The sequence below is a fragment of the Ambystoma mexicanum genome, chromosome 5p (assembly GCF_040938575.1).
Source record: "Ambystoma mexicanum isolate Mex_15411 chromosome 5p, UKY_AmexF1_1, whole genome shotgun sequence".
Taxonomy (NCBI): Eukaryota; Metazoa; Chordata; class Amphibia; order Caudata; family Ambystomatidae; genus Ambystoma; species Ambystoma mexicanum.
This window is the reverse complement of record NC_090930.1, coordinates 811,523,574-811,541,548: the sequence shown is the minus strand read 5'-3', so window position 1 is coordinate 811,541,548 and position 17,975 is coordinate 811,523,574. Positions and strand designations below refer to the sequence as shown.

Genomic DNA, 17,975 nt, shown 5'->3' with positions numbered 1-17,975 from the left:
TCGTAGGCAAACTCTGTTGCCCAGCTGGCAGAACCCGGTATCGGCAATATCGGTTGCCACTGTTATGGCGTGGTCTGACGCCACCTCGCCTTCTTGAAGTATTTCCAGGGCCTCGGACCTCTTGTCGTCTGGTAGGAAGTCCAATATGGGGGCCATCTTAAACCAGAGCTCCCTGTCGTAACGGGCCGCGATCGCCAGGGCGTTGGCCACTTTGATCGTCGTCGCCGCCGACGAAATGACCCGTCGCCCCATGGCGTCCAACTTCCTACCCTCGCCGTCCGGAGGGGAATTCGACGTTGAGGCTCCTGACCTCGCCGCTTTCTTCTTCGCCGCCGCCGAGACGACCGAGTCTGGCATTGGCTGGGCCCTGAGGCACAGGGGAGCGGTCCCAGGGACCCGGTACTTCTTCTCGTACCGGTCCCGTTTGGCTGGTGCCGTGGAGGGGTTCTTGAGTACCGACAGGCCCTCCTCCCAGATGTCATCGATTAGAGGCACCGCAATGTCTTCCTCTTGGCCTCCCGGCGCTGATAGAGGAAACCTTCCTTTTTCTGCTCCTCGGAGCAGAGCTGGAACAATTCGGACGCCCTGGCGATCATGGCGTGGAATGAGCCAATCTCGTCTGGCGGAGAGGCCCGTGCGACGGGAGACGGGAGACCCGTTCCGTCGTCGTCGCCCTCAGAACCCGCCGTCGAGCCCACCGCACTGTCATCTCCTGACTCGTGGGAGGATGAGGAGGGCACGGTCGGCCTTACGGGGGGGAGTGGAGGAGAGGGTTGGGTCCTCCGTCGTTTGTTCTGAGGACTTCCCGACGGGCCAGGTTGCGGGTATCTCAGAGCATAAGGACTGGATCGCAGACAAAATGGCCGCCGAGCTATCCTGAGGCCTAGGTTCCGGCTGCGCCGGAAGGGAAGGCCACTCTTCCTCGCCATCGTCGTCTTCCTCGGTTATCTCCCGAGGATCTTCCTTACGGGATCGAACCTTCTCGAATTGGACTTCGAGATTCCTCACGGCTTCTGTCAGTTCCTCCTCCGAGGCTGACTCCGAGCTCGAGGAGGCTACCGTGCCCCCCCTCGCTTCTTCCATCATGGTGGCCATGGCGATGGGCTGAAAAGAGGATTCCCTCCTTGGCGGCAGGGAAACTCTAGTCCCGGAGGCAGTCTCCGCTGGCGGGGTCTCTGCAGGCTTGGCCAGAGTCACCGCGATCGCCTCGATAGAGGCCTTTGCCTGCTGGGTAGGGGCCTTCACCACCTTAGGTGAGTCCCGGGTCTTCTCCTTAGGGGCAGGGGCGACGCCTCGCTCCCCCTCTCCCGAGATCGGACGGGGCTTCTCCCGAAGCTTACCCGGGGGTCTCGGACTTCCTCTTCCCCGAACCGGAGCGCTGGCTCGTGGTTGACGGTGCCGGGGAAGGTGCGCCCTGCCTGGCGACCGAAGAGCCCGACCTTTCGGCGCTCCCGGAGCCAGCGGACTCGCAGCGCTTGGCCTGGTGTTTGGCCCCTGTCACCGGGGCGCCTGCACAGGACTTAGAAGCCCGCTCGGACCCTTTCTTCTTCTTCTCACCCGTTGAGCCCTTCTCCAACCAGCTGGCGAGACGGGATCGACGGTCCCGCATGGTCCGCTCCGACAAGTTCTTGCAGAACTGGCAGTCCTTCTCTACATGAGTCTTGTCCCCATGAAGACAGTAGAGGCATTGCGAATGTTCGTCCTCCTTAAACACATTCTGCAGCCCGCATCCAGGGCAGCTGCGAAACAGCTTGGGTCCGGGTGACGAACTCGCGTCCTGGGCCATCTCGAAGTAGGCCGCAAATCTTCTGGAATCCTCCAAAAGGTTGATTCGACGAAATCTTCACCCTTGAGGGGCGTAGGAAAATCCCACAATGGGTACCCGTTAACGGGAGTAGAAACGGTGGAGCTTGAGGCTCGATTAACCGAAAAATGTGAAAATTCACCTGAAAAAGCGCGAAAACGCAGCAAAAGCTCGAGAGCTAAGCACGAGGACTCCCAACACTTGAACGTGCGGTAAAAATCTGAAGATGGCTGCCAGAGGCGGGGCTTAGGGAGATGGCAGTCATTGGCTGTGGTCAGTATGACGCAGAGATCAGTGATTGGTTACTACTACGAAAGACAGATCAGAAACGAAACTGATACTGATTTTTCTTTACCGAGGATTCCCAGCTTGACGACGGGGAATATTCATGAGCATGTGAATTCATGCCAGACCCCATGCTGGAGAACTGCGCCCATACTGAGGACACCCACCTACTGAAAAGCCACCTAAGAGACTTGCTGAGAAACCTGTGATTTAATATGAAGGAAGTTGATGTGAAACAGAAAGTACGGAACTGTAATTGTGTAACTTGTAAAGAATAACCAAAGCAGAGGAACTGGGAAGTGTCCCTGGAAATTGTGTTGTGAGGAGGAACCAGAATGCTAAGGGAAGGGAAAAACCCTTGGCATTGTGAATGGTCTCAAAACTAGTGGAAGGGAACCCCATTTGCAAGCCCACAGCTGCAGGAAGCTCTGAGGCTTTCTTTTGAAAATGTATTCCTTTTGAAGCCAGGAGCTGAAAGAAGCTCAGAACTTTGACTTTGAGAATTCCACACAGTGTATACAACTATATATGATGGCAAGTATAGATTTCGTACATAGGCAGTTGTTATCTTTGGACTTCCGGACGCAGACTATCCTTACTTTCATTTAGGTAGTGAAATCCCACCTTAGCATAGGGTAAGTTAGGCCTTTTTCCAACCCTTATTTTTGAGTTAAGTAAAAAAACTGTTACGAACTTTACTCTGTTGTCTGTGTCTAACTTCATGACGCCTTCACAGTTTGAAAAATTAAAATAGCATGTATGGTATTTGTGTTTCTCACTGCCTAGAGTTTCTTGGCTTTCAAGATATTTATAAATTGATGATTTAGTATGTATTTGACAGGAGCCCTTGTGTAATAACTTGTCTTATCCACTCACTTCAAGTGGTGGATAATGACTGGTGTGCCAACCATCTCTTCAAATCTTTTCTGCTCCCTCCCAGCAAAACACGGTTAGCCTGCCTCTCCCACAAGCTGCCCTCAGGGATTCCCGGCGCCTCCTCCACAGTGTCACATGATGGAACATTTCTCGTCCACTCACTGCAAGAGACGGTCACTGATTGGTGTGTTGCCTGCTGCCCTGTGAACCTCTGCTACTCCCTCCAAACAAAGCCAGATGTGCTGGTCTCTCCCATAAGCTATCCTTACAAATTCCCAGATCCTCTTGCTCATACGCTGAAGTTGCACTCAATGGCATGTGCCTCATCCACTCGCTTCAAGAGAAGGACTCTGACTGGTATGACATCCACTGTCTCCCTGAATCACTGGCCATGGTACTTTGTGTTGCTCATCACTCCAAATCATTAAAAGCATCACACAGCACTGTGCAAGAAAAACCAACCCTAAATCTCACCAGCTGACTGGTTCCGTGTAAATCACGACCTCTTCTTACTTATCTTCCCTTAACTGCTCTAAAAGCACGCCGTTTTTTAGTTTTTTTAGGCCTTCCCTGCATATCCTAAACCAGCTTCTAGTAACCCACTTCTGCCTCTCTGAAAGGTGCCTCAGACTGAATGGGAACTCCAGTCACGTGTCCCCCCCCATTTAAGCCAAGTAGCCGAATTTCAGATGCATTTTTCCAAATGTTCGTCCAAGGTTCATTTGAGTCACCCAAAATTCTGATAATCTGGTTTGTTTCAGGAAAGTTTATTGAGGCCTAGTCACCAGAACCCTGAGATTATTACTGGACTGCAATAAACTTTACTTGTTGTGTCGTTGTTATTTTTCATGTAGACATGTAGAAATATGTCTAGGCTTCACAATGGTTGAAATATCGAATTCAGGAGAAAGCTCTAAAAATATGAAGCTGCAGCATATCACTCTATGAAAGCCACATGATAGTCAAGAAATATTTTCTCAGCTTTGATTTTGACAAAATAAACAGTGGTTTCATGCTCAAAATATTAAGTGGGTCATTATGAGTTTGGCAATAATGGTTAAAATGAGGTACTCAATGTATCTACCTGGGGGTGGGGGAGGGAAGGGCGGAGTCAACCCATTCGGGGTCATCAACAGCATTGTCCTGTTCCCGAAGCGAGCCTGTTGTGCTAGAGCTGTCCCGACTAGTAGGGCTGGTAGGTTGGGTGGCTGTCCTGTTCACTGTGATGTATCAAAGGATTCTGGTTGGGTGCATTTCTAGTAAGGTTTGGAGATTAAGTTACCCCATGCTCCAAACAGCTTTCCTGGTGATGCGTAGGATCCTGAATTGAATGCAGTATTGTAGTGTAGCCAGTGATGATTTGTAATACTTCTGAGAGGGGAACTTATTTGTTCAGGCCCAAGATCATCGAAGATGCTCCATTTTGGAGGGCTTGCAGTTTGAAGATCTCTTTTTGAGAGGCCAGAGTTGTATAGCAGGTTGGTGAAACGATAATTCATAGCTTAACTGTACTGGAGCGTTTCACAACCGGACACCACAGGTTATTTTATTGTACGAAAGTATTTAATTCATCTTTTATAACGCGCTCAATACCAGAGACCAGTCTCTGAGCGCAGGATCAGGATTTTAAACTGTGTTGCTCTGTGTTGTCTTGCTTCCAAGACAAACGCGTTGCCCTTGAGCTATCCTCCAGGCTAAGAAGTGGTCTTGAAGTACCTGGAGAATTTCATGGTTTTGTGGGAGTGGGAATTCTCATCATTAGACAGAATTGATATATTTTATCACTACAATGTGTGTCATTTCTAGGCTGATCCACCTGCAGGTTGGATCGAGCAGAGCATTTTATAGCTTGATATACATGGCTGGGAACGACTGCAGGATTTCTGTCTGGATAGTTATGTGGAAATGTGTGGTTAAATAGTAATGGCAATAATATCACATATTACTATAATGCATTGTTCCAGATTCCCCACATTTCTAAGGGCTATCCCAATAGGCGGTATTAGCCAAATCGCTGGAACACAAGTTATTGGCCTTGGAATGATGAAGGGATGAGTCAGCCCTGCTGTGAGTCATATCTGTGTCAGACAGGCTGAGCACAGATGTCCAAGGTGAGTGCTTAACTTGTTGAGTTATCTAAGCACTGCAGAAGGATCTAGAAAGTACTAAACAGTGAGCTTTTCTGGGTGGACTTTGGTATTTTAAGACTTGAGTCAACTATTGCATTTCCTTGCAGATTTTCTGTGGAAATCTCATGACATGACGACATTTGGTCACTTCAGGTTTGGGCGTGTGTTTATTCATTGGGTGTAAGAATCACTTGTGTTCTTTAGTTTAACATGTAGATATGCATGTTCATATGCCTCCCTCTCCACTGAAACAAACAAGGCTAATACTGCTGGTGTACGTAGGTCACGAGTCTATCTTTGAACTGAACATGTAGCATTTTTAAAATGTTTACCTTTCATTTGTAGGTAACTCCCTTAAAGTTAGCTTTCAGTGTCATTTAGAATAATAGTCTAATAGGTTGTCACGTGCTGTTGTGTGTGTGTGCCCTCTCTCATCTGCAGGGATGGGGGCAATCAACAATCGATACTCCGAGGGGCTAAGATCAAAAAACACAAAAACAGCTGCACTAGTGCTTGTAGAATGTACAAGTCAGAAAATAGGGTTAATTTGTAATATTCCCGCTTGCTTCAATTAATTCGGGTGGAAGGTAATCACCCCAAACACTCATGATGAGAGACACCACTTAACAGCTCGTGTGAGGCTTTGCTTTCAAGTCAAGAGCAGAGGATTCAAGCTATTAAAGAAGAGAATGTTTCGATTTTTAATCGACTGAATAAACAGACAAAATCTCATTACATACCATTTTGATTACTACAATTATCTGTATTTATTGCATTAACAAATTCAAGAAACCCATTCAACAATACAAAAAAAAATATCAAGAAATCCATCGGTGCTTCTTTAATTTGGCTGAAATGTATAACAATGTTTCCTCAACTGGCTTTAATCGTCTTCACTGTACGGAAAAGGTTGCTTCGTTTGCCCAAAACCCGGTTTCTTTCAGTACATGTGCTGTAATCTGATGCACTACGGGGAGGCGAGCCTGAAGATACAAGGCATGCTAAGATGAGTAGTTCCAGTGGTCAAATAAAGTCAGCACATTGCTGAAAGTGAACAACGGGTATTTACAAGCTGTCCTGTGACTCTGAAGAATTAAAAGGCAGTCCTAAAATTGAAACAAAAAAACATGTGTAAAAAAGACAATTTAACAAAATCTGACTATCAGAGGCCACTGTGCGAGGGGCTGGAAAATGAAAGGACACCAACCACCAAAAGGGCTTGTGAAATTGACATATGACTTTGAAGGAAAGGAGGAAACCTCAGATTGAGGCAAGGGGTGAACAGCAGATATCCACGTCATTAGTAGACACCTCACGCTTTGGATTTTAGCATAGCAGCTATTATTTTTGCAGACCTGCTGCAATGGTGCCATAGTTTACTGTTGTCGCAAAGCCAGTTAAGACAGCTTCTTTGTCCCCAGAAAGCAAGCTAAAAACACATACAATCTCAAAGTAGAAAGTAATTACTTAAGAACATGTCACTAACCTGTTATGGTAGATTTCTCAAAGAATGGCTCCTAATTCTGGTGGCTCGTCTAGTGTCAACCCTAGAACACTGAAACATAACCTGTGGAGTGCCCTCAACCAAAAGCTTTCTATAACTCCTCAAAATCAATGCCAGCATATGTGATCAGGAATCAAAAGGCCACAACATATCCTTTAAAATGCTAGCAATGGATCCACGAGCAAAGTCAGTAGGAAACCACCAAATAGCAGCACCAGCTCCTACAAAAGGCCAAAGACAAGGCCTCATGCGATGTCTGAAACAAACAAATTACTTACCCCTGGAAATGTTCTTTCTACTGGATGTTCCTCCCACAGATTCCTTATCTTTGATATATCCATATCTTGCTTTGCAGTCTTGGACATTTCTTTTTACAGTAGAGGGTGCTGTGCAGCAACGAGTAGATATCCCCTGACGGTTACCATTCCCGCGTCTGGACGGGACGTCGATGACAGTATAAATAGCAGACACTGCTCCCGTTGCCTCAGTGCTTAAGTTTTTCCCTCTTTCTGCACAGCCGACTTGAGGATTAAACAACACACGGAAGTTGAAAGAAAAAAGTATATTAAAAAAACACTCAGAGTTAGATGGATAAGCTGGGAGGGTGATGAGGAATCTATGAGAGGAACGTCCAGTAGAACGAAAATTACCCCAGGTAAGTAATTGCTTCTTCTAATGGATTGTGTTCTCCCACGAAGAAGTGGATTTTTTGTGGAATTCTGATTAACACATAATATTGTGCAGAACCTCTCTTGCAAAATGATGTGGCCCGACAGGGTGTCCAAACAATAGTGCTTTGAGAAAGTGTGTAGTGAGGACAAAGCTGCGGCATTGCAAATGGCCTGCACTGGTAAACCTCTTTGGAGAGGCAAAGTGGTTGCCGTTCCTCTGGTGGAATGGGCTCTTAGGTTGGTTTTCAAGGACATGTTTTCTTGCAAAGCAGCAGCACTCTGAAATGCAGATGGTGATCCAACGCAATTACGTTTGTTTGTTTGGTCATGGCTTGCCCAGCCTGTGGCTGGTATAACCAATAAATAGTTGGTCATCTTGCTGACCATTAGCCATCGTAGAAATGTAGAAACCAAGAGTCCTTTTCGTGTCAAGCCTGTGTAACCTCTCTTCATTCTTAGAAGGGTGAGGACATGGATTAAAAGCTGGTAAAGTTATTTTCAGTGTTCAATGAAATTCAGACACAACCTTAGGAAGGAAGGAAGGAAGGATGAACTCTCAAACGTACCTTCTCCTTGCAAAATATTGTAAAGGGTCATTCACATGACATGGCTTGTAGCTCACTTACTCTACGAGCAGAAGTGATGGCTACCTAAAAGATTAATTTCAATGTTAACAACCTAGGTGGTGAAGAATGGAGAGGTTTTATTGGAGCTCCCATTACAAAGGTTAATATCAGGTTCAAATCCAAAGACGGAACTAGAAAAGTAAATGGTGGGAAAGTATGTGTCAGTCCTTTGATGAATTAAATGACAATTGGCATCTTAAAGTAAAAGCTTGCTCTGGCGTGCGTTTAAAAATGAATAACGCTGCCAGGTATTCCTTGACATTAGCCACCTGATGGGCTAGGTGCAGCAAAAAAGAAACCACTGCAAGTATATTGCAAGTGAAAGGAACAATATCTTTAGCTCTACACTAGCTGCAAAACATGTTCCAACAGCAATGGAATAGTGCTTTTGCTGCTGGTCTTCTGGCCGAAAGCAACACCTCCATGACGCCTTCCCAGGAGGCCACAATATTTGTATCTTAACCACTCAGAAACCAGGCATTAAGGTTCTGATTTCTGGGTGAAGAAGACAGCCTCCCTCTTGTGAGAGTAGTTCCACTCTTTGGGGACAACAGACTGGAGGGCAGATGGACATGTCTAGAAAGTCTGGGTAGCATGTCCTCCAGGCACAATCTGGAGCAATCAGGATCATGGATTTCCTGAACTTTCTTAAACTCATGATTACACGAGGAATGACAGGGACTGGTGGGAACGCACACAGGAGTGGACATTTCCAGTCCACTATGAGTGCATCCCCCAGAGGTTCTCTCTGAGAAAATTCTGTGGAGCTGAAACGGGTCACAATTTCCTGCTAATACTGGATACAAACAGATCTACTTGAGGGGATCCCCAAAGGGCCAAGAGCTGTTCAAGGACTTCCTGATCCAACTCCCACTTGTGGGAGACTGTGCTCGGCCTGCTCAGAGTATCCACCACCGTGTTCTCTTCTCCGACCATATGAACAGCTGATAGAGAGATTCCGTTTTGAAGTGCCCAAAACTAATGCTTCTTTGCCTCCCAGCACAGTGGTAGTGACCCTACACCTTCACTCTCATTTAGGTAATGCATGGCCACTGTGTTGGATGTCATTATCAGCGTGTTCCTTTTCTGTATGGAAGGCTTAAAGGCCACCAACGCCAGTCTGATTGCCTTCATCTCTGAAAGGACTCCGATAGGGGTCAGAGTCCGCTGATTGTGAGATCGCTCATGTGAGCTCCCTATCCCGTGAGGGAAGAATCTGACTACTGTCATCTCCGGCCAGGGTTGAAAAAAGGTTCCCCTATAATCACATTCTCCTTGCAGGCGCACCACAGGAGATCCTGTGTGACCTTGCTTGGGCCCTGAAGAAAATATGTCATCCTGCCTGAGAACTGTGACCATTGGGATCTTTGGGGCCACTGGAGAGACCTTATACTTAGGTAGGTTTCTGGCACCAGGAAAATGCAGGTTGCCATGAGGCCCAGCAACCTCAGAAAATCGAAAGGCGGAAGATGTTGGGCGTTCTGAAATCTTGTAACCATCTGCAAAATATGCTGAGCCCTCAACTCAGGTGACAACGCCTTTCCTGAGGAAGAGTCCAGGAGTGGTCCAATGATTTGCAGCTTTTGGATAGGTGCCACCTGAGACTTCTTGAAATTGAAGGAGAGGCCCAGTTTGTGGAGAGAGTGTCAGGGGCAGTTTAAATGTTCCAGAGCCTGTTCGGGAGAATGAACTCTGATCAGCCAGTCATCAAGGTAAGGAAAGATGTGAATTCCCCCACTCCTTAGGTTCGCTCCCACCACCCCCATCCACTTGGTGAAGTCCTTTGGGTGAAAGTTAGAACATCCTATGGTTAACCTCAAGTACTTCTTGTGCTTGGGATGTATAGGTACATGAAAGTAAGCATACTGAAGATCAAGTGATACCACCCAGTCCTGGAGCTGAAGAGGCTGGAGCATCTGCGAAAGAGTGACCATCTTGAATCTGTCCTTCCTGATGAACTTGTTCAAGCATGTGAGGTCCAAGATGGGTCGTGGTTCTCAGTATTTTCTGGGAACCACAAAATAAGTGGAGTACCAACCTTGGTATTGCTCCGGTACAGGTATCCTTTCCATGGTACCTTTCTTTGGCAGGGAGATAATCTCCTGCAGAAGGAGTGGGTGTGGTTCCCAAAGAGATCACTTGCTCGCAGGACAATTTGGGGGCCTTTTCAGAAATGGGCGACATTTCTCTTGAGCTACTGTCTGCAGCACCCAAGCATCTGATGTCATGTACTGCCATTCTTGTAGATGCTGAGTCAACCTGCCTTTCACCAGGGTCCTGTGAGTTAGGCACTCAGATTGGTTATGGGCAGCGACTGTGGCAGAGGGTAGTGAGGATATGACTGTATGAGCCGTTCTACCTCCACGGCCTCTAGTGCCATGTGGAAATCTCATTTGCCCTCTTCAGGCAGGCTGGCCTATACCTCTTTGTCCAAAGGAGGAAAAGTAGTGAAAGGAACGCCTTCTCCAACCCTGGGATAGTGGGTATTGCTGTTGAGGTTGACAGATGGCTGCATCCAAGGATTATGCAGCTGCTTTAAAAGTTTGATGCTTCTCTTAGCTGTTGACAGCCTTTGCCCCAAAAAGATCTGATCCATCGAAGAGCATGTCGAGAAGCCAAGACTGGCCATCAGAAGCAAAACCAGATTTACTTAGCCATGTAAATCTCCTTATGACCACGCTGGATCACCTAGAGCGACAACACAGTCTGATGCATCCAATCCCGATTAGAGAGATTGGCATGCAGCTTCCTTACCATCATTAATGATTTTGTAGAAACCATCCTTCATCTCTCATCTCTCCCTCAGGAGTATTAGAAGCCGTTTGGAGGACTACATTCCACAAAGTGAATGTATATTTGACTAATGCACAGGCGTATTAATGGCCTTAAGAGCCATACTCCCAGCAGACAGCAACCTTTAGCACTGCATGTCATATTTTTTATCATCCCCATCAGGTGGGATGGATGGATGAGCAGCTGCTTTAGACGTGGAAATTGCTGCTTGTACCACCAAGTTCTCATGAGTAAGGTGCCTGGAGAGAAAATCAGGATCAATAGTTGATTGTTTATATTTTCTTACCAACTCCGTATTGACTGCAAGAGTGGTATTTGGCATCTGCCAATTTTCCAAGATATTGTTTTTAAGTGCAGAATGGAAAGGCAGTACATGTTCTTTGAGTGGTCGTTTTTATCCAGGATATCTGTAAGGTCACACTTTACTATATCCTTTGCAGGACGTACCTGACCAAAATACTCAGTGACTCTGTTCATCACTGTCCTGTATGCAGCACTTGGATGAGCATCTAAGTCTGGTGAAGCCAATTCCACTTCAGGATAAGTGTCTAACCCACTGGCTTCTTTAAGGCAAGTAGCCAAGTCCTCTAAATGAGATTCTTCAGAAATGAGCTCCTCAAGGATATTGGGTGTGCCAAAACATGCGTACCCGAAGGGTACATCAACTTCATCCTCTTCTTCCTCCTCAATATTGAACCAAAGTACTTAAAGTCTTTCTTCAACAGTGGTTTAAAACTGGAAGATGGATCTGAGGCAATGTCGATGGTTTCGACGAAGAACTTGATTTTGAGTCCGTCAATAATGAAGATTTGGAAGCCTTTGGCTTCGATGCTTCCCTTGCAGTTGACACCGTCAATGCCACTCAGGTAGGCATTCAAGAGAACTCCTGACCCAGGCTTTTGGGCGCATGAGTCGGTGCCTTCGATGATTCCTTGCTGGCTTTAGAAGGAGCAGCGGGATCGTTAGCCTCTTTTGGCTCCTTGGAGGGATCAGGAGGGGCTGCCTTTGAAAGGACGTCCATCAATTTTAGTGGAACTCTTCCCAATCTACTGGTGAGGCAGACTTGTTTAGGAAACATACCAGTCTCTTGTTGGGCGAGGAGTCGGATGACGAGGAACGACAGTCTCTTCTTACATTTTCTTTGAGAAGATGAGGAATGACATGAATCGCTCCTGGACCTCAAATGTTTGGAGCGTTTCTTAGGCCTTTGAGGTGATTTATCCCTTAAACTCCTATCTTCAGAGGATTTCCTATTCAAGGGAGTAGAGGACGAGGATTTTGATACAGCTATACAGACAGACCTAGGGTGAGTTTAGACTTCCTCTCCTCCAAAGCCTTGTTAGTCATGGACTGACAGGAGCCACAGTCGGTAACTTTGTGCTCCTTACCGAGGCACCAGAGGCATATCCTGTGCGGATCTGTGATCAATATCTTCGAGTCACAGTCCACACACCTCTTAAACCCCATCTTCGGAGTAGGCATACTCGAAGAAAAGTACTACGCAGTACAAAAGAATCAATGAGGCGAGTCGAACTGTTCGGAAGTGTGCTGTGCATGCGGAAAAACGGAACTGAGACAACGGGTGCAGTGTGTGCCATTTATGCCACCATCAATGTCACGTCAGAGCACGGGAATTGACCCAATGCCACACAGCACCCACAGCTGTCAAAACGTTTCCGGAACTGCAAGCAGGATATCCATATATCAAAAAAAGAGGAATCTATGGGAGGACACAATCCATTAGAAAACCGGTTACTGGAACCCTGCTAGAACTGCATCTCAACGGCAATGGTGAAGAACAAGCCCTGATGCGGGATCTTTTAAAGACCAAAATGGCAGCCAGATTCCCCAGGACAGTGTTAATCTGCAGGACCAGCTGGGTCAAGGAAAGTTGGAAATCCTACTTTAGGAAGCTGGACAAGGAACAAGTTACTTACCTGTAACTATTGCTCTCCCAGCATGGGTCTGGCATGGATTCACATGCTCGTGAATATTCCCTGTCGTCAGGCTGGGAATCCTCTGTAAAAGAAAAACAGTTTCACTTACAAAACTGTATTTATCCCATAAACCAATCACTGTCCTCTGTGTCATACTGTCCACAGCCAATGACAGTCCTCTCCCTAAGCCCCTCCTCTGGTAGCCATCTTCAGATTTGGTAAGCACATAAAGTGGCAGTATGACCAAGAAGAGCCACAGAGGGGAAGGAGGGAGGGTTTGCATGCGATTCCATGCCAGAACCATTGGAGAACAAAAGTTACAGGTGAGTAACTTGTTCCTTCTCCAGCATGGGGTCTGGCATGGATTCACATGCTCATTAATAACCAATACAAAGCAGTACATTACACAACTATGGGAGGTGGAAAGGCTCAACAGAAAAAGTAAAACCTGTGATGAGTTTTTGAGGTTATTGGACAGTATGGCAGAGACATCTTCCTCGAATGATCCAATGGGTCCAGGTGGGCAATAGATCAGGTGAAGAGTTAAGGTTTGGGATTCAGCCAATGGTAGTTTGGCTGTGAGTATTTCGCAGGATTGAAGTTTTGAGAAAAGGCAAGTCTCATGGTTAGGCTGGATTTGACAATGATAGCGATACATCCTCCTCGGGACTCAGGTCTATCTTGTCTGAGAATGGTGTAGCCATCAGATACAGGTAGCATGAACATGGGGCCTGCCGCGGCATGTAACCAGGTTTCAGTTAAGGTGAGAAAGTCAGGGTTATCAGCTGTGATTAGATTAGCAATATCTGTGGCGTGTGCTACCAGGGACCTAGTGTTTAGAAGTGCCCCTTTGAGCGTGGGTGTGTGGGAGTCTTTGGTCACAGACTGGTGTGGGGGGTCGTGGGTTTTGGGGTGCGGCATAGTAGAGGCAGCGACAGGGGTGCAGTTGTTGTAATCGTTGGATCTGATTGTGTTTCGTTTGTTCGTGTGGTTGGATTTAGCGTTGGCATGGGGTGAGCTTGGACAAGAGTTCGTAGAGTTTGGCTAGTCTAAATCTAAGTCTAGTATTTCTGATGAGTGTGTTGCAGGTGTAAGAAGTGGCTGGGCTCTGTGTTGGGAGGCATGGTTGGGTTACTGGCTTGGTGACAGTCATAGTAAGGCTAGTTCTGTTTTGAGAGGAACAAGCTTAAGGGCTGTTAAGGCAGAGAGTAGTGTTGAGGAGGACTATTGTAATGATAGCAAAGAGGTAGACTATGGGAGACATGCTAGGATAAAAGTCTGGGTGGCAATGAAGTGCACACAAAGAAGGGTAGGCTGAATGAAGTTATCGCAGGGCTGGTTTGGGAAGCTTAACAGCGGGCTGGTAGCCACACAGGAGTGGGCAGATACACAAGATGTAACAGGGCTGGTAGGCACAAGTTATTGCGGTCTTGAATGAGATGGCAGAATAGGCTGAATCTAGATCCACATAGGCTCGTTAGAGTGGCTGGGTGGGCTGAATCAAGATCTCACAGGCACGTTAAAATTGCAAATAAGCTGATTCAAAATCTCACAGGCATGTTAAAATTGCAAATAGGGACGGGGGCGTGGCTTGGAGCGCCATCGATGTGGCTGCTCCCCTGAGGCCCGCCGTGCGAAGCCCGCCGCTTCTGGGCCCCTGATGCGGCTCCGCGCCCGTATACCGGAGCCCAGCTGTTCCCAAGGACGTCGGGGGACCTGGGGCCCATCCGGGCTGAAGCGGGGACCATGACGATCGACGGAGACGAAGTTAGCCGCTCCGGTTCCCCGAGCCGGCCCCAGCGACGATCTCCCAAGATGGCGGCCGTGCTCGTCTCTCGGCCCTGGAGGGCGGTGAGAGCTTTCTGAGGCCGCATTCAGACGCGGCTCAGTTTCTCGAGCACCCGGGTCGCGGCGGAGCAACATCAGCCACACTACCAGCCCGAGCCTGCACTGCCCGACGAGGGACGGCACAGACGGTGCCCATCAGGTAGGAGCTGCTGGGGGTGAGGATCCGGGTGGAGGGCTGGCCCCCCGCCCCGCCGAGGCCACACAGGGAAAACCCTCCACAGCACCTGAGGTGGGGGCCGCGCCAACACCGCCCCCCCCTCCTCCGCCCTCCAGCGGGCTCCTACCTCTCACTACCCAAGACCCAGAGATCCGGTCTCCATACGCCACACTCCTGGGGCGCCCCGGCCCACACCATCATCTGGAGCCCCCGCTCAGACCCGGGACTTGGAGGTCCCCTCCCACTATCATCCCCACCAAGCCTGGGTCCTCGGAGGAGGAGCGGCCCTAGCCGGGCCACATCGAGGGACCCACAGCTGCAAGCCCCGAGAAGGGCCTGACCAACGCCGCCCACCTGGAGCCTCGACCTGGCCACACTCTCATCCCGGGCTGCCCCTGACGGGTAGGCCCCTTCGGCCTCGGGGGTGACCAGACTGCCCACTTCCTGGGGCGCCCCGGCCCATTGCATCACCCGCTCTGCTCTCTCTGGCCTAGTCCCAAGGGTGCGCACGTTATTCGATCCCCCCACCGGAACTTACGCCCCACATACCTGCCCACCATCAAGATTTGGAGAGTTCACCCCCTCACTCGAAGCCACTATACACCGGCCAAGCTTGGAACCAGCTTTCCCTCTTCTCAATCAAGAGCCTCGACGCTCATCTACAGGGTGGGCCGTATAAACCATCTCCCCACCCACGATTCACCAACATGTCGAGACAGTCGAAAGCTATTAAAAATGTGGACATTGCCACCATGCTCACCGCTCCTGATAAGGGAAAGAAACCGGACTCAGTTACTCCCACCCCAGGGCTCTCCCAGGAGGGGGGTGACTCCCCAGCCACCAGAGGTGATCTACTGGCGTTTATGGCAGACATCAAAGCCGAGTTTCGGTCCTGCATGTCGGAACTAACCTCCAAATTGGAACAAACAGACCATAGGGTGACCGAAGTGGAGCAGAGACTGAGTGAGATCGAGGATCGCTCCCAAGACCAAACAGCTGCCATGGGAGATATCCAGCAAACAGTAAGAGCCCTCCAAGCCAAGTGCGAAATCCTCGAATACAAACAAGAGGACCTGGAAAACAGAGCTCGTCGGAATAACCTCCGTATCAGGGGAGTTCCGTCCTCAGTCCCCGACCAAAATCTTGCAGGATACATAGGAGACCTCTTTCAAATTCTCCTCCCGCATCTAGATAAATCCCAACTGCTGCTGGATCGGACTCACAGACTCCGTCCGCGACGAGGAGTAGACTCCGACCAGCCCCCAGATGTCATAACGAGAGTACACTATTTCTCCACTAAAGAAGCTATCTCCGCCATCAGTCGGTCCGGAGATGAACTCTCCTTTCAAGGTCACCCTCTCCAAATTTATCAGGATCTCTCCCTCTCAACCCTACAGAAAAGAAGGGCTCTTCGACCTTTAACCCTCTTCCTCCAAGAGCGTAAAGTCAAATACAGATGGCTTTTTCCCACAGCCCTGCAATTTTCGTATAATGGCTCCCTCCGGAGAATATCCCACTTAGAAGATGCCGCTAAAATCATGCAGATATCCTCCCCCCCTGAAGGAACCACCTCCCCAGACTTGGAAGCCTCGGGAAGCCCTACGTCAGCCCTCCCTCCCCAACCCAGACGTCCTCCATGGTCCAAGGCCTCCCGAAACAGGAGAAGATAACCCGAGTCCGAGCGGCCCTGGATGTCCCCCGCACCTCCGGCGTCCCGGACGCCCAACGCCCTTTCAGCTAAATTCAGAAATAGTAACTCCGGCCCAACACAATCCCACGTTCGCCCAGCGCGGCGGGCTTCCTCCACGGCCTATGCCCCCCCTCCAAGATCCGCTCCATCTTAGAGCCCTTGGATGCAAACGTTATTTTGCCAGACACAATTGGCCCGGTTGGCCTGGGGTGGGGTTACACCCACAATGTTTCCCACCCCGCTAGTTAAAAAGTTGGCCTCCCGTTGGGGGCCTCGGTTAAAACTGCAAGTGCGGTACAGTTCACCTCTCCACCCTCTTCACGATGGCAGCCAATGAACAACCTGGAGTCCCCCCTCCATCCCCTACGCAAGGAACCCCTGGCTCCCCGATCCCGGAACACCAGACGCTGAGATGCCTTTCCTGGAACGTTAACGGTCTCAACTCCCCCCCCAAGCGCAAATCGATTCTCCAGAAGCTACAAGATGAGGAGGCCGATGTGGTGTTCCTCCAAGAGACTCATCTCCTCCCGGCGGACTTTGGCCGGCTTCGATCCAGCAGATATCCACACCAGTTCTTCGCCTCGGGGAACTCCAAAAAGGGGGGCACAGCGATTATGTTTCGGAAAGACCTGCGCCCCCAGATCTTGGACTCCATGATGTGCCCGGAGGGCCGCTTCGTGGCCATCAAGTGCCTCCTGCTGGGGGACCTCTACACCTTGGTATCGGCATACGCACCCAACTCGGGACAGGCAACCTTCTATGACTCCTTGGGCTCCTCCCTCTCAAGCTTTGTGGAAGGCCAGACAATAATCGGTGGGGACTTCAATGGGGTCCCAGACCCCACTAAGGACAAATCTAACCCCCCTGCCCTTGGCGAGTTCGGTCAGGCCCTCAGTCTGCTGCGGCTCTTCAGAACCTTGGAGGTGGTGGATACATGGCGGGTGCTTCACCCCACCGAGAAAGACTACTCCTTCTTTTCGGGCGTACACCGAACTTTCTCCAGAATCGACCTCCTTCTGGCTTCCCCTCAAACTCTCGCCCTCGCTAATGAGGTGTCGATAGGCCAGCGAATTCTATCGGACCATGCCCCAATAATAATGGAACTGAGCATTCAGAACACCCACGCCAAGGCAACACGCAGATGGGCGCTCTACGACCCAATCCTCAATGATATGTCAATCAGAGACAACATAACCACCACCATCAAGAACTTCTTTGAGGAGAACCTAGCCGCGGACACCTCCCTGGCCAATAACTGGGATGCAATGAAAGCTGTAATTCGGGGAACCTTGATAGCCCAAGGCGTGGCATACCATCGAAACCGGAAACAAATCCGTCTATCCCTGGAGGAGGACCTGCGAGCAGCTGAGGAAGCCCAGAAGAAGAGTGGCTGGTCCCCCAGAACACAGAGAGCGCTCCGCTCGGCCAGGAAGAAACTAGAGGCCCACTATGCAGAACACACTGCGCAACTCCTGGCGAAGACCAGACAATTCTACTATGCCAAAAGCAACAAGGCCAACAAGCTGCTGGTGGCCAAGCTAGCTAAAACAAGACGGACCAACACTATTATAGGGCTCAAGGACTCACAAGGGGTGATACACCACTCTGAACAGACGAAACTACAACTAGCCTCAGACCACCTAATCCAGGTCATG

At 49.2% G+C, this 17,975-nt stretch overlaps 1 protein-coding gene across 5 annotated transcripts in view; it reads right to left on the bottom strand.

The window, feature by feature from the left end:
* BBS9 (Bardet-Biedl syndrome 9) overlaps nucleotides 1–17,975 on the bottom strand; it is a 3,505,410-nt gene that overhangs the window by 560,911 nt on the left and 2,926,524 nt on the right. Inside the window, exon 22 of one of the 5 annotated variants that reach the window (XM_069613238.1) lies at nucleotides 5,837–6,200. The exons of the other annotated variants lie outside the window; for them this stretch is intronic. Within the exon in view, the coding sequence (XP_069469339.1) occupies nucleotides 6,160–6,200 (41 nt within the window). The 3' untranslated portion in view covers nucleotides 5,837–6,159. Of the gene's footprint in view, nucleotides 1–5,836; nucleotides 6,201–17,975 lie in introns of those variants that run through there. 5 annotated transcript variants of the gene reach the window in all.